A 16,705-nucleotide genomic window follows, 5' to 3' on the forward strand; every position below is an offset into this window, starting at 1 on the left:
TGACACTTGATAAGTGTGTGAATTGGACCATTTTCCTGTCAAAATGTAACGAGCACTTTTGGGTGTCAGGGAAAATGTATGGAGTAAAAAGTACATTCTTTTCTTTAGGAATGTAGTGAAGTAAAAGTAAAAGTTGGCAAAAATATAAATAGTAAAGTCAAGTACAGATACCACAAAAAAACGACTTAAGTAGTACTTTTGAAGTATTTTTTCTTTACACCACTGGAGACGATCACGAAGCATTGTTGGTCTGGCTACTGACATGAACAGAGACCTGCCACCTCTCCGACAGTACACCTTTGAACTTCAGAGTTCTGTGGGAGAGTGTTAATATGAAGTCTCACAGTTTCATTGCATTGTAAAATGACACCACATTAGGCGTTCTGGGGTCTGGGGGAGCATGGAAAGATGCCAGCATTCCAATCTTGTGAGTTAATGGATGATGAATGTAGAATTGTTGGCTCAGTTGAAGTGATCTTATCTGTGTGAATAATTAAGAGCAGAGCTCAGCACAGTGCAGAAGGGTTGTCTCACGTTGTCTCACATTCTTTTCTTTTTTTTTTAAACTTTCTCTCGACCAAATTATGGCCGTAAATGTGGAGTCATATTGAAGGAATCTTTTCCAAGCAATACATGACTACATTGCACATCTGCTACCACAGCTGCTGCAGGTCCCATTTCAACATCCTTAGTTTGCGGACGCGTTTCATTGAAGCAAGAAGAACTAAAGCTCGGATTTATCAATTTGTATGGAGATGGACTGCAATCACGGAAGTACTTTTCATTTCTTATGAAGGCTCTCTGGATAACGTACTGTTGTACTTTCTTGACGATGACAAGTCTGGAAGGACGTTAACAGAGCTGTGTTGATAGCTCAAGAGACACATGCAGTTATGTTCAAATGATTCTCCATCCAAGCAATATCATGCACTGTTTCACATTCCTGTGGATTTAATAGGTGATCAAACTGACTTTCTTTCTCTCTATCAGCTTGATGTCCCTTTTTTGTCTACTAAGTTACATGACGCACATTACGGTTGATGTTACTATGACAGAATTTCTCCCCCCAAAAACTAAAAACAAACTTTTTTTTCTTCCAATAACAGAACACATGGGAAAGAGTGAAGGAATGTAACCGAAGATGAACTGCAACGGAGAAGCAACAGATAGCAAGGGAGTAGGAACTTGGAAAAGACAAACAGTGTTTCAGATTAGACTTAGAAAATAGCTTAAAAAAGGACAATAAAAATAAACACATCTGGTTTTTGAATCATGGCTGAAAAATGCACAGGACGGTCTGTAGTTTTATTCTCACTCTTGGCCGTTGTAGTTTCCTTCTCAGGAATTACTGACGTTTTAGGCAAAAATAATATTGATGAGGAGTTGGAGAAAAGCACATTTCAAGGAGACGGAAGCACCAACGGGCATCCGGAAAACTGGCCTGCGAATCTTCACCCTAACCTGTATTTTCACCAAGTGGACATACGTTTACTGCAGCAGAGATCTGCCACGACGCACAGACATATTTTTAAAGTTATCCGGCTTGCTGTTGGGACTATGCTCGCCAATACTGCTCTCTATCTACCCCCGGTTAAGCATGAGGAATTTTCCAGCAAATGGAATGAAATTTATGGCAACAATCTCCCCTCTCTCGCTCTGTACTGTTTGCTCAGCCCCAAAGATACAGCTGCCCATCAATTCTTAATGAGATACATGGACCAGATGGCAGTGTACCCTAACTGGACGGTGACCAGCGCTCCCAACGACGAGGTTCCCATGGCTCACTCCCTCACAGGATTTGCCACAGCCTATGACTTCATCTACCCTCTCCTGGACACATCGCGAAGGGCACGCTACATGAAGAAAATACGTGCCGCCACAGAGGAGCTGTACGAACTCTCCAAACACAGGGGTTGGGGGAAGCAGTTTTTACAGAATCATCAGACTACCAACATCTTAGCCATCCTGACCGGCGCCCTCGTGGTGGGAGCACACAGTGACCCGGAGACAATGATGTGGAAGCAGGTGGCCGTTAACTACATGGAAAAGACCATGTTCCTCCTCAGTCACGTAGTGGATGGCTCGCTAGACGAGGGTGTGGCCTATGGGAGCTACACCGCAAAGTCCATCACTCAGTACGTTTTCCTGGCGCGTCGCCACTTCGACATCGACAACACCCAGAACAACTGGTTGCGGGCGCACTTCTGGTTCTACCACTCCACACTTCTGCCAGGCTTCCAGAGGACAGTGGGCATCGCTGACTCCAACTACAACTGGTTCTATGGACCGGAGAGTCAGCTGGTGTTCCTCGATGCATTTGTGCTCCGGGACGGCACCGGAAACTGGCTGGCCCAGCAGATCCGCAAACATCGTCCCAAAGATGGCCCCATGGAGCAGTCAGCAGCCCAGCGCTGGGCCACCTTACACACTGAGTTCCTGTGGTATGATAGTGAGCTCTCCAAGCAACCACCAGCCAGGTTTGGCAAAGCAGTACTGCACATGTTCTCAAACTGGGGTGTGGTGACTTACGGGGCTGGTTTATCATATGGTCAAGGCAACACATTTGTCTCCTTCAAATCGGGGAAGCTGGGCGGTAGGGCGGTGTATGATATCGTCCATTCAAAGCCCTACTCCTGGTTGGAGGGCTGGAGCAATTTCAATCCGGGCCATGAGCACCCAGACCAGAACTCCTTCACCTTTGCCCTTAATGGACAGGTATTTGTTTCAGAGGCACTGTACGGCCCCAAATACAGCTACCTCAACAATGTCTTGACGTTCGCCCCGTCTCCCACAAGCCAGTGCAATCAGCCCTGGGAGGGCCAGCTTGGAGAGTGCGGCAAGTGGCTGCGGTGGGCGGAGCCTGAGGTCGGCAACACAGCCGGTGAGGTCATTATAGCTGCCAATCATGGGGATTCTCTGTTCGTTAGTGGAGAAGCGGCATCGGCCTACTCCTCTGTGATGGGGCTGAAGAGCGTATACCGTGCCCTTGTCTTGCTCAACTCACAGACTCTGCTGGTGTTTGACCATGTGGAAAAAAGCAAGGAGTCTCCGTTGAGTACTCTGAGTGCTTTCTTTCACAACTTGGACATTGATTTTAAATATGTCCCTCACAGGGCTTTAGACAGGTACAATGGGGCACTGATGGACGTTTGGGATGCTCACTACCAAATGTTTTGGTTTGACAGTCAGGGGAATAGTCCAGTGGCGAGAATACAGGAGGCAGAGCAGGCTGCTGAGTTTAAGAAACGATGGACCCAGTTTGTCAACGTGACCTTTCCAATGGAGGGCACGGTCACCAGAGTGGCCTATTTGATGCACAGTCCCAATGTCAAAATCTCCAACTGCAGATTCATCGACAATAGTAAAAATGGAGTACGAATCTCTATTGTCGTCAACGGCACAGAATCCATTGTGTCCATCGTAACAAACTACAATGACATTGGCGCCAGATATAGCTACTTGGGCTTTGGGGGATATGCAAAGATGCAAAGCAGGCATCAGATAATCCACTTCGGTCTGGGAGTTCAAACGATGACTGAACAAAACACTGTGGATCCAGTCTATGACTTTGGGTTTATGGTTAATATAGTGGGAGGGCTGACACTGTGTCTCGCCATTGGGTTTTTAATCCTGCAACGCACGTTTTATTTCTGCTTCCGCAAGATCATGCGCTATACTTTAACGTTTGTTCTCCTGCTGTGGGTCGTTGAGTTTCTGTTTGTTTCCAATAGCTGTGATTGGCTTGTCTGTGTCCAACCAGTGTCCGATCTGCCCCCAAACCCTCTCCCCACAGTCGTCGTTACATCTCTGCCAGGGTCTGGGGCTGAAGTTCTCAAGACCCTTTTCTATAACAGCTCTGACTTTGTTTATCTCCAAGTCCCCACAGAGCACCTAGTCATCCCGGACACTGAGTTCAACTTTGACCCCCTGGTGGATGCCTGCGTGTGGTCCAGACTAGATGCGGAAAGAGGTCACTACAAGGCCATCCAGGGCTGGTTCCATTCCTTGGTCTATAACCCTAGACTTCACCTGCAGAACATTCAGTTGCACAACGAGGGCAGCTGGAATGAGATTGAGGTGGAGCTTTCTGGCAAGAGGAGGAAGCCAATTCGTAGGCAGTCAGGGTCAAGGGGGAGTTCAGATAGAGATGGGGAGTATGTTCGGGAGCTAAGGCGGCACATGGAGAAGTACCCTAATGCCCGCCCTGTCCTCAGCCTGAGCAGCGGGAGCTGGACCCTGAAACTCCCGTTCTTCCGAGAGGTGGTCGGTCACTCATTTCGGGCGTTGCACGTGGTGCGAGATCCTCGCGCTTGGATTTACCTTATGCTCTACAACAGCGAGCCAAGCCTCTATTCTCGCAAGAATGTGCAAAAACATGTCGCCGCAATTTTTAAGCAAGAGAGGAACGGCGGGAGAAGCAAGTGTACACTAGGGTTCACCCAGGAATTCTTGACATTGCACAGCGTCCTCTCTGATCCAGAGATGGAGCCGGTGCTGCTACTGGCCCATCTGTGGCTGGCCCACACAACCACGGCACTCCAGGTCAACGGCGACCTCACCGCCTCTTACCTCCATGTGAAATTTGAGGACATTGTGCAATATCCTGAGGAGACAGCAGGAAAGATACACACATTTCTCGGGGTTCCCGTGGCCCCAGCTGCCCTCAACCAGCTCATGTTCGCCACCTCCACCAACCTGTACAACCTGGTGTACGAGGGAGACATATCGCCGGTCAGCATCAATGTGTGGAGAGAAAAAATGCCCATCCACGAGATCAGAATGATAGAGGACACATGCTTAAAGGTTATGGAGAGGCTTGGGTACTCAAGGTACTTAAGTTAATAGCTGCTGTATGATGTCCTACGATGGACACCGTACTTTTGGTTTGTTGACATGTATACTTTGTTGTTCTATATTTTTGCACATTCCACTATTATGACACTTTTAATTGTCCAGTCCTTGTTTATAGACTGGGATGTATAAAATAGAACAGAGTGATGTGCTCCTTAACACTTTTTTAAAAGTGTATGATTTGTCTGACTAACGTGATGTGTTTTCATCCAAACAGTTTTGAAGTTTGTTGGCTGGTTATTTAGCCACGCCCAGAATCTACTGGCGAGCATTTTTGGAGCATGTAGCAATGCTAGGGGGACACGGATTGTTGATTCAACATTAAACAAATCAGCAACCATAGCTAGTGAAATCTCTGCAACCCTAAACAAAGAGTTGCAGTTTGTTTTAGAATGGGTGGCTAGTACTAAACTGGTCCTGAACATCTCTAAAACTAAAAGCATTGTATTTGGTACAAATAATTTAGAGATGCTCTGATGTTTTGACACCACACTCCACAAAGCAAATCCTGCAGGCTCTAGTTTTATATTGTCTTGATTTTTGGTCCTGCAAGTGCTGCAAATAAGGACCTAAAAAAACTGCAGCTGGCCCAGAACAGAGCGACACATCTTGCTCTTCACTGTAATCAGAGGGCTGATATCAATATTTTGCATGCCAGATAGAGGAGAGACTGACTGCATCGCTTCTTTAAAAAAATTTTTTTTAAAGAAACATTTATTTGCTGAAAATTCTAAATTGTTTGAATAGTGAACTTACACACAGCACTGACACACACACTTACCCCACCAGACATGACTCCAGGGGTCTTTTCACAGTCCCCAAATCCAGAATGAATAAAAGGAAACATACATTTTTATATAGAACTCCCTTCCATCTCAAATAGCTCAAGTGAACAGCAAACCTGGCTTGAATCCCCCCCCTCCCCCCCCAGATAAAGCAACACCTCACAGAACGCCTCTCCCTTATTCGACCTAATTATGTTGTGTGTATGTACTGATAGATGCTACTGACTGTACATTAAAATTATCAACATTGAAACGATAAATGTAGGCCGAGAATAGTAGGTCTCTCTTGATATTTCTTTTCAGTATTGAGTCAGTGCAGAATCTTTTAGTTATATTTTTTACTTGTAAATGTATGTAGTCCTGTCTTTTCAGCTGTTCTTATCTATTCATGTTCTGTATCATGTTTCATGTTTTGTGTGGGACCCCAGGAAAAGTAGCTGCTGCTATCACAACAACTAATGGGGATCCTTATAAAATACCAAGAAAAACACAAACAATTGTAATAGTGGTGCATTCAGTCGATAATACGTTTAAACATATATATTTTTGGGGGTGAAATATCCCTTTAAAGTAATTGGAATACTGGATTGGATTTAACAGTGTTATTTACATATTTTGCTACAGTATATCATAAATCTTTTCTAAACTATTGGTCGATCACTTGATTTCAAACACCACTCTTATTTATAGTAGATTTTTTTTCAGTGGTAAGGGGTAAAACACTGCTTGTAAATTCAGTGCAGTACTTTTATCAGAGCATTGTGGGATACAACAAACCAGCAGGCTTCTCTTACTGATAGTAAATGCATTTTGCGGAAGAAAAACATTTTCTCAACCAGGAAGTGAATACAGTTATAGCAAACTCTTTGAAATATGCAAAATATGCAATCGTGTAAATTGAGAAATGATTTACATTCACTGCAAAGAAAGAGCCTTGCCTCAAATTGCTTTAGAAAAGACAGCATATATTTGTTTTACTGTTGTGTAAGTCATGTCCGAAACACTGCACTACACATAGGACATTAAATATCCTTTAAACGTTATAGCCCTAGAAAAGAGCAACATGTCCATCTAGTGTACACACTATGAATTGCTATATGTCAAATCAAATAAATCATCAAATTTTATTTGTCACATACACATGATTAGCAGATGTTAATGCGAGTGTAGCGAAATGCTTGTACAAAGCTCCATGTGTCACATTTAAATAAGAACACATTTTCAGTCATTCTTCTCCAGAGGAACTTACAGGAGCAAGTAGATTTAAGGGCCTTGCTCAAGGGCACATTGATAGATTTTCCACCAAATCGTCTCGGGGATTAAAACCAGCCACTCCTGATTACTAGCCCAACGCTCTTAAACGCTAGTCTACATGCCACCTACTTAAAAGGCTCAATTGTTTTGTAAATGTTGCTGAAGGATGCGATGATTTGATATTATCAGTGAATGAGCAATACAATGGAAACTAATAGAGCAAATTTAATTTCTTAATAACACTTCTATATTTGTATTGACACCATGAGAGCAACATTTCTTAAAAAAGAAAACATGATTTGAGGCTATACAGCATTTGCTAACGAAGTCTCTTGAATGCACCAAGTTTAGCAAATCTCCTGAATATGCTTTATACATTATTATCCATTTGCTAACGAAGTCTCTTGAATGCACCAAGTTTAGCAAATCTCCTGAATATGCTTTATACATTATTATCCATTTGCTAACGAAGTCTCTTGAATGCACCAAGTTTAGCAAATCTCCTGAATATGCTTTATACATTATTATCCATTTGCTAACGAAGTCTCTTGAATGCACCAAGTTTAGCAAATCTCCTGAATATGCTTTATACATTATTATCCATTTGCTAACGAAGTCTCTTGAATGCACCAAGTTTAGCAAATCTCCTGAATATGCTTTATACATTATTATCCATTTGCTAACGAAGTCTCTTGAATGCACCAAGTTTAGCAAATCTCCTGAATATGCTTTATACATTATTATCCATTTGCTAACGAAGTCTCTTGAATGCACCAAGTTTAGCAAATCTCCTGAATATGCTTTATACATTATTATCCATTTCTAAATGCTTATTCACAAACATTGCAGTATTGTATGTCCTTGTTTTTTATTTATTTGTTATTTATTTATGATAATTTAAGTTGAGTTGTACGTATCTAATCTAACACGATTCCCTATTCTACCTAACAATCATAACGGTTTTATACATACATACATACATACATACATACATACATACATACATACATACATACATACATACATACATACATACAGAAAGTATTCAGACCCCTTGACTTTTTCCACATTTTGTTACGTTACAGCCTTATTCTAAAATGGAATAAATTGTTTTTTCCCCCTCATCGTTCTACACAAAATAACCCATAATGACACATTTTTGCAAATGTGTGTGTATATATATATATATATATATATATATTTTTTTTTTAAACAAAGACATTTCACATTTACATAAGTATTCATACCCTTTACTCAGTACTTTGTTGAAGCACCTTTGGCAGCGATTACAGCATTGAGTCTTCTTGGGCGTGTTCATCAAGGATCTCTCTGTACTTTGCTCCATTCATCTTTCCCTCGATCCTGACTAGTCTCCCAGTCCCTGCCTCTGTAAAACATCCCCAGAGCATGATGCTTCCATCACCATGCTTCAGAATAGGGATGGCGCCAGGTTTCCTCCAGACGTGACGCTTGGCGTTCAGGCCAAAGAGTTCAGTCTTGGTTTCATCAGACCAGAGAATCTTGTTTCTCATGTTCTGAGAGTTCTTTAGGTATCTTTTGGCTAACTCCAAGCGGGCTGTCATGTACCTTTTACTGAGGAGTGGCTTCCGTCTGGCCACTCTACCATAAAAGTCTCATTGGTTGAGTGCTGCAGAGATGGTTGTCTTTCTGGAAGGTTCTCCCATCTCCACAGAGGAACTCTGGAGCTTTGTCAGAGTGACCATCAGGTTATTGGTCACCTCCCTGACCAAGGCTCTTCTCCCCAATTGCTCAGTTTGACCGGGCAGCCAGCTCTAGGAAGAGTATTGGTAGTTCCCAACTTCTCCATTTAAGAATGATGGAGGCCACTGTTTTTGGGGACCTTCGATGCTGCAGAAATGTTTTGGTACCCTTCCCCAGATCTGTGCCTCAACACAATCCTGTCTCGGAGTGCTACGGATTATTGCTTCAACCTCATGGCTTGGTTTTAGCTCTGACATGGACTGTCAACTGTGAGACCTTATATAGACAGATGTGTGCCATTCCAAATCATGTCCAATCAATTGAATTTAACGCAGGTGGACTCCAATCAAGTTGTAGAAACATCTCAAGGATGATCAATGGAAACAGGATGCATCTGACCTCAATTTCGAGTCTCATAGCAAATGGTCTGAATACTTATGTCAATAAGGTATTATATATATATATATATATTTTTTTTTTTTTAATTCTAAAAACCTTTTCTAGCTTTGTCATTATGGGGCATTTTGTGTAGAAGGAAAACAATAAATTTAATACATTTTTGAATAAGTAACGTAACAAAATGTGGGAAAAAGGAAGGGGTCTGAATACTTTCCTAATGCATACATACATGCTGTACACGATAACGTAACTGCTTCTGCTTTGAATGTACAGTTGTTTCCATGTACCAGTAGATGGCGACACAACACAAGAGAACCCACAGATGAAGCAAAAACTAATATCAACGCACATCAGTACGTTGTCTTTGTGCCTTTTTATGATCTTTAATTGAAAATTACTCTGAAAAATAATAGCCATAGTAATTTCAGTGCTGCGTTTTTAACTATTTTACTCTCGAAACAGTTCCAACAACTTTGACCCAATCACTAATTCAGACCCAAATAAATATAAATCCAAAAGGATAAATTAAATGGAAACTACTTCTCTAGAAAATGGTAACTGTTTCTCTCTAAATAGTAACTACTACTCTGGATAAGATCATCTGCTAAAAATTTAATTTAAAAATGTGAAATCGCAGTTTCAAAAGTCATTTCCCCATGATGTATTCTCTGTGTCGGTTGTTACATTTGCAGTGTCCGATGTCCAATATGCTGTGGTTTTCGCATTCATGCAAAGAATAACTTACCTTTGATTAATTTACCTATGCCACTGACTTTGATGAATGAAGTTTACCTACTACCCAGCGAACTGTGTGCAATTCCCCTTTTTTCTAATGTCTAGCCCTGTGTGGCTGAGCACAGACACATGTTGCTCTATTGAATCCCGTGGCTTATTCAATACAGTGTTAATATATTCTTTACAGTGGTATTGAATATACTACCACATATGGGGTTCCATGTAGAACACTCTGTGGAAAGGGTTTTGCCTGGAACCCAAAAGGGTTCTACTTGGAACTGAGCAAAGTATAGAGAGAGATCCTTGATGAAAACCTGCTCCAGAGCGCTCAGGACCTCAGGCTGGGGTGAAGGTTCACTTTCCAACAGGACAACGACCCTAAGCACACAGCTAAGACAAAGCAGGAGAATTCTCTGAATGCTCTTGAGGGGCCCACCCACTGCCCAGGCTTGAACCCGATTGAACATCTCTGGAGAGACCTGAAATAGCTGTCCAGCAACTCTCCCCATCCAACCTGACAGATCTTGAGTGGACCTGCAGAGAAGAATGGGAGAAACTCCACAAATACAGGTGTGCCAAGCTTGTAGCAACATGCCCAAGAAGACTCGAGGATGTAATCACTGCCAAAGGTGCTTCAACAAAGTACTGAGTAAAGGGTCTGAATAATTATGTAAATGTTATATTTCAGTTTCTTATTTTTAATAAACGAGCAAACATTTCTAAGAACCAGTTTTCGCTTTGTCATGATTGGGCATTGTGTGTAGATTGTTGAGATTATTATTATTTTTAAAATCAATTTTAGAATAAGGCTGTAACGTACATATATTGTTTTTAAAGTCAAGGGGTCTGAATACTTTCCGAAGGCACTGTATATCTCAATGTAAGACCTCAGACTGGAATAGAACAGAGTTTCTAATGTATTCACATCAGACATGGGTTCAATTTAGAATTCCATAAAACTGATTTGATAATTTATTGGGACAAGTTACTACATTCTTAGAAAAAAAGGGTTCTAAAAGGATTCTTCAGCTGTCCCCATAGGAAAACCCTTTTTGATTCCAGGGAGAACCCTTTTTGATTCCAGGGAGAACCCTTTTTGATTCCAGGTAGAACCCTTTTTGATTCCAGGGAGAACCCATTTTGATTCCAGGTATAACCCTTTTTGATTCCAGGTAGAACCCTTTTTGATTCCAGGGAGAACCCTTTTTGGTTCCAGGGTGAACCCTTTTTGGTTCCAGGTATAACCCTTTTTGATTCCAGGGAGAACCCTTTTGGCTTCCAGGTAGATCCCTCTGTGGAAAGGGCTTTACCTGGAACTCAAAGGGCTTCTACTTGTCTCTATTGAGACAGCCGAGAACCCTTTTAGGTTCAAGATATTAAAAAAATTCGGACCACATTATGGTTATCCCCCAAATCCTTGAACTACACTAAAATAATGTTGTGTCCATCACGTTCCCACTGTGGGCCTTGAGAGCACTGCAGATCCATCAGAAGTGAGAGTACGCCCCACACAAACAACAGTGGATATACACAAAGCCGTACTCCATTTTACAGAATCAATCCCTCGCAGTGGATGGATGACAAATGAAGTCAGGCTTCCCACAAACATGGACAGATTTCCAGTTGATAAAATCACTGGGATGCCAATCCAGAAATAAAAGCCATATTACAATCTGTGTTGTGATAATTGCGTTGTTTGCTCTATAACCTGTTAGTTCATATGCCTTGTCACCGTGATATATTGGCCTAAGGCCCGAGACGTTAAGAAGACAGTGGCAGAATAAATTCAACCACACCTTTGTTTCATCACAAAACCGGAGAAGTCCACAAAGCATATTGCATGGAACAAACAGTTACATCAAATCAAATGTTATTTGTCACATGCGCCGAATTCAACAGGTGCAGACGGTACAGTGAAATGCTTACTTACAAGCCCTTAACCAACAACGCAGTTTTAAGGAAGTACTTAAAAAAAGTAATAGATAAGAATAACATATAATTAAAGAGCAGCAGTAAATAACAATAGCTAGTCTATATACAGGGGGTACGGGTACAGAGTCAATGTGCGGGGGCACCGGTGCCGAGGTAATTGAGGTAATATGTACATGTAGGTATAGTTATTAAAGTGACTATAATAACTGAGAGTAGCAGCAGCGTAGAAGTGGGGGAGGGGGGGGGGGGTGCAAATAGACTGGGTAGCCATTTGTTTACCTGTTCAGGAGTCTTATGGCTTGGGGGTAGAAGCTGTTTTAGAAGCGTCTTGGACCTAGACTTGGCGCTCCGGCACAGCGTTGCCGTGCAGTAGCAGAGAGAACAGTCTATGACTTGGGTGGCTGGAGTCTTTGACAATTTTTAGGGCCTTTCTCTGACCGCCTGGTATAGAGGTCCTGGATGGCAGGAAGCTTGGCCCCTGTGATATTGGCCCCTGTGATGTACTGGGCCATACGCACTACCCTCTGTAGTGCCTTGCAGTCGGAGACTGAGCAGTTGCCATACAAGGCAGTGATGCAACCAGTCAGGATGCTCTCGATGGTGCAGCTGTAAAACCTTTTGAGGATCTGAGGACCCATGCCAAATCTTCTTTTGAGGGGGAATAGGTTTTGTCGTGCCCTCTTCACGACTGTCTTGGTGTACTTGGACCATGATAGTTTGTTGGTGATGTGGACACCAAGGAACTTGAAACTCTCAATCTGCAACACTGCAGCCACGTCGATGAGAATGGGGGCGTGCTCGTTGCTCCTTTGCCTGTAGTCCACAATCATCTCCTTTGTCTTGATCACGTTGAGGGAGAGGTTGTTGTCCTGGCACCATACGGTCAGGTCTCTGACCTCCTCCATATAGGCTGTCTCATCATTGTTGTGTCATCAGCTAAATTTATGATGATGTTGGAGTCGTGCCTGACCGTGCAGTCATGATTGAACAGGGAGTACAGGAGGGGACTGAGCACGCACCCCTGAGGGGCCCCTGGGTTGAGGATCACCATGGCGGATGTGTTGTTGCCTACCCTTACCACCTGGGGGCGGCCCGTCAGGAAGTCCAGGATCCAGTTGCAGGGGGAGGTGTTTAGTCCGAGGGTCCTTAGCTTAGTGATAAGCTTTGAGGGCACAATGGTGTTGAACGCTGAGCTGTTGTCAATGAATAGCATTCTCACATAGGTGCTCCTTTTGTCCAGGTGTGGATCTGTTGGTGCGGTATGCAAATTGGAGTGGGTCTAGGGTTTCTGGGATAATGGTGTTGATGTGAACCATGACCAACCTTTCAAAGCATTTCGTGGCAACAGGCGTGAGTGCTACAGATCGGTAGTCATTTAGGCAGGTTACCTTAGTGTTCTTGGGCACAGGGACTATGGTGGTCTGCTTGAAACATGTTGATATTAGCGACTCAGACCGGGAGAGGTTGAAAATGTCAGTGAAGACACTTGCCACACATCCTGGTAATCCGTCTGGCCCTGCGGCCTTGTGAATGTTGAGCTGTTTGAAAGTCTTACTCACATCGGCTGCGGAGACCATGATCAAAGTCTTCCAGAACAACTGGTGCTCTCATGCATGTTTCAGTGTTACTTGCTCGGAGTACACATCCTGGTAATCCATCTGGCCCTGCGGTCTTGTGAATGTTGACCTGTTAAAGGTCTTACCCACATCAGCTGCGGAGAGCGTGATCATGCAGTCGTCCAGAACAGCTGATGCTCTCATGCATGTTTCAGTGTTACTTGCCTCGAAGCGAGCATAGAAGTTATTTAGCTCATCTGGTAGGCTTGTGTCACTGGGCAGCTCTCGGCTGTGCTTCCCTTTGTAGTGTGTAATAGTTTGCAAGCCCTGCCACATCCGACGAGCGTCAGAGCCGGTGTAGTATGATTCAATCTTAGGCCTGTATTGACGCTTTGCCTGTTTGATGGTCCGTCAGAGGGCATACAGGTTTCTTATAAGCCTCCGGGTTAGAGTCCCACTCCTTGAAAGCGGCATCTCTACCCTTTAGCTTGGTGCGAATGTTGCCTGTAATCCATGGCTTCTGGTTGGGGTATGTAAGTATGGTCTCTGTGGGGACGACGTCCTCGATGCTCTTATTGATAAAGCCAGTGACTGATGTGGTGTACTCCTCAATGCCATCGGAAGAATCCTGGAACATATTCCAGTCTGTGCTAGAAAAACAGTCCTGTAGTTTAGCATCTGCTTCATCTGACCACTTTTTTATAGACCGAGTCACTGGTGCTTCCTGCTTGAATTTTTGCTTGTAGGTATGAATCAGGAGGATAGAATTATGGTCAGATTTTCCAAATGGAGGGCGAGGGAGAGCTTTGCTCTGTGTGTGGTCTAGAATTTTTTTCCCTCTGGTTGCACATTTAGCATGCTGATAGAAATTAGGTAAAACTGATTTAAGTTTCCCTGCAATAAAGTTCCCAGCCACTAGGAGCGCCGCCTCTGGATGAGCGTTTTCCTGTTTGCTTATGGCGGTATACAGCTCATTGAGTGCGGTTTTAGTGCCAGCATCGGGCTGTGGTGGTATGTAGACAGCTACAATAAATACAGATGAAAACTCTACAGCTTATCATGAGATATTCAATTTCAGGCAAGCAAAATGTTGAATCTTCCTTAGATATCGTGCACCAGCTGTTGTTTACACATATGCATAGGCCCCCACCCCATTTCTTACCAGAGGCTGCTGTTCCATCCTGCCGATGGAGTGTATAACCCACCAGCTGCATGTTCTTAATGTCGTCGTTCAGCTACGACTCGGTGAAACATAAGATATTACAGTTTTTAAATGTCCCATTGCTTTCAGTTCGTCCCATTTATTTTCCAGCGATTGAATGTTAGCTAGCAGGATGGAAGGCAAAGGTAGATTAGTCACTTGTCACCTGATCCTCACAAGGCACCCTGATCTCCTCCAGCGAATGACGGTGATCTGGGCCTGGTCGGGTATCTGTAGTATTTCCCTCCCGTCATTCAGTAATCGCAGTTCTGATGTCCAGAAGCTCTTTTTCAGTCGTAAGAGACGGTAGCAGCAACATAACATGGTTGGTTAAGAGCCGATAAGACAGCTGCCATCTCCTCCGGTGCCATCTTTTCCATTTCCATTACCTATAGTATGGTCAAGCAAGTTAATGATTCTGACGTTTTTGGGCTTACTAAACAACTATTGATTTAGAACCACGGAGAATTACAGCATGTCGCAAAGAAAACATGAACTGTCTCCACTATTCCAGCACCATTTCAACCTCAACATTTCAACATCACCAAATCATCTATTCTTAGTCTAATACAGTGAAAACTAAAAGATACCAAAAACGAATTAGTCCAATCAACGTAAGCTAAATATGATGAGGCTTTCCATGGTACTGATTTCTGTTTAGCCATACTGGGACCTGGAATCATATTGGTTTCATACTTCATAATTCATACTTAAAAATGAACACCACTTGCTTGAGTATGGTGCAATACAACTGTTACCACCCTGTAACATTGACCTACCACCCCTGTCTGTTACCACCCTGTAACATTGCCCTACCACCCCTGTCTGTTACCACTCTGTAATATAGACTTACTAGCCCTGTAACACTGACCTCCCACCCTGTAACATTGACCTACCACCCCTGTCTGTTACCACCCTGTAACATTGACCTACCACCCCTGTCTGTTACCACCCTGTAACATTGACCTACCACCTTGTAACATTGACCTACCACCTTGTAACATTGACCTACCACCTTGTAACATTGACCTACCACCCCTGTCTGTTACCACCCTGTAACATTTACCTACCACCCCTGTCTGTTACCACCCTGTAACATTGACCTACCACCCCTGTCTGTTACCACCCTGTAACATTGACCTACCACCCCTGTCTGTAACCACCCTGTAACATTGACCTACCACCCCTGTCTGTTACCACCCTGTAACATTGACCTACCACCTTGTAACATTGACCTACCACCTTGTAACATTGACCTACCACCTTGTAACATTGACCTACCACCCCTGTCTGTTACCACCCTGTAACATTGACCTACCACCCCTGTCTGTTACCACCCTGTAACATTGACCTACCACCCCTGGCTGTTACCACCCTGTAACATTGACCTACCACCCCTGTCTGTTACCACCCTGTAACATTGACCTACCACCCTGTAACATTGACCTACTAGCCCTGTCTGTTACCACCCTGTAACATTGACCTACTAGCCCTGTCTGTTACCATATTTAGGGCGGCCGGTAGTCTAGCGGTTAGAGCTTTGGGCTAGTAACCAGTTGCTAGATCGAATCCCCAAGGTGTCGTTCTACCCCTAACCAAGGCAGTTAACCCACTGTTCCTAGGCTGTCATTGTAAATAAGAATTTGTTCTTAACTGACTTGCCTAGTAAAATAAAGGTTTAATAAAGACATGTGTCATCTGGGAAATGTAGTCCACTCTAACCCAACACACTACACTGCTGAACAAGGGAGAGATTGAAAGCAACCTCAATCTAAGAGTTTTCCACACATGGAACTCTCCTGGCTATTACTCAGGAACACTGCACACAGTTATTAGGAAGACACTTGCCCTCTACGTGACTTGCCACTGTCTGAACATTTAATCTCTACCACTTTCACATTGGATAAAGAGTGTAAAGGTTTTCCTCCTCTTCGTCGGAAGAGGAGGTGTATAGCATGGATCGGATCAAGATGCGGCGTGGTAATTGTTCATGATGTTTATTTTAAAGACAAACTGAACACTAAAATACAAAAACAATAAACGTAACGCGAATAACCGAAAGCGAAAACAGTACCGTGTGGTAAACAAACACAGACACGGTAAACAAACACAGACACGGTAAACAAACACAGACACGGTAAACAAACACAGACACGGTAAACAAACACAGACACGGTAAACAAACACAGACACGGTAAACAAACACAGACACGGTAAACACACACAGACATGGTAAACAAACACAGACATGGTAAACAAACACAGACATG

General features: G+C 43.4%; 1 protein-coding gene across 1 annotated transcript; it reads left to right on the top strand.

The window, feature by feature from the left end:
• Positions 1–596: 596 nt before the first annotated feature.
• Positions 597–7,733, top strand: LOC109872395 (dermatan-sulfate epimerase-like protein). Its single transcript, XM_020463608.2, has 2 exons — positions 597–958; positions 1,107–7,733. The coding sequence occupies exon 2, from the start codon at positions 1,273–1,275 to the stop codon at positions 4,840–4,842; it is 3,570 nt and encodes a 1,189-aa protein (XP_020319197.1). The 5' UTR covers positions 597–958; positions 1,107–1,272; the 3' UTR covers positions 4,843–7,733.
• Positions 7,734–16,705: the final 8,972 nt, after the last annotated feature.

This window comes from Oncorhynchus kisutch, linkage group LG27, assembly GCF_002021735.2.
Source record: "Oncorhynchus kisutch isolate 150728-3 linkage group LG27, Okis_V2, whole genome shotgun sequence".
In the NCBI taxonomy this organism is placed as follows: domain Eukaryota; kingdom Metazoa; phylum Chordata; class Actinopteri; order Salmoniformes; family Salmonidae; genus Oncorhynchus; species Oncorhynchus kisutch.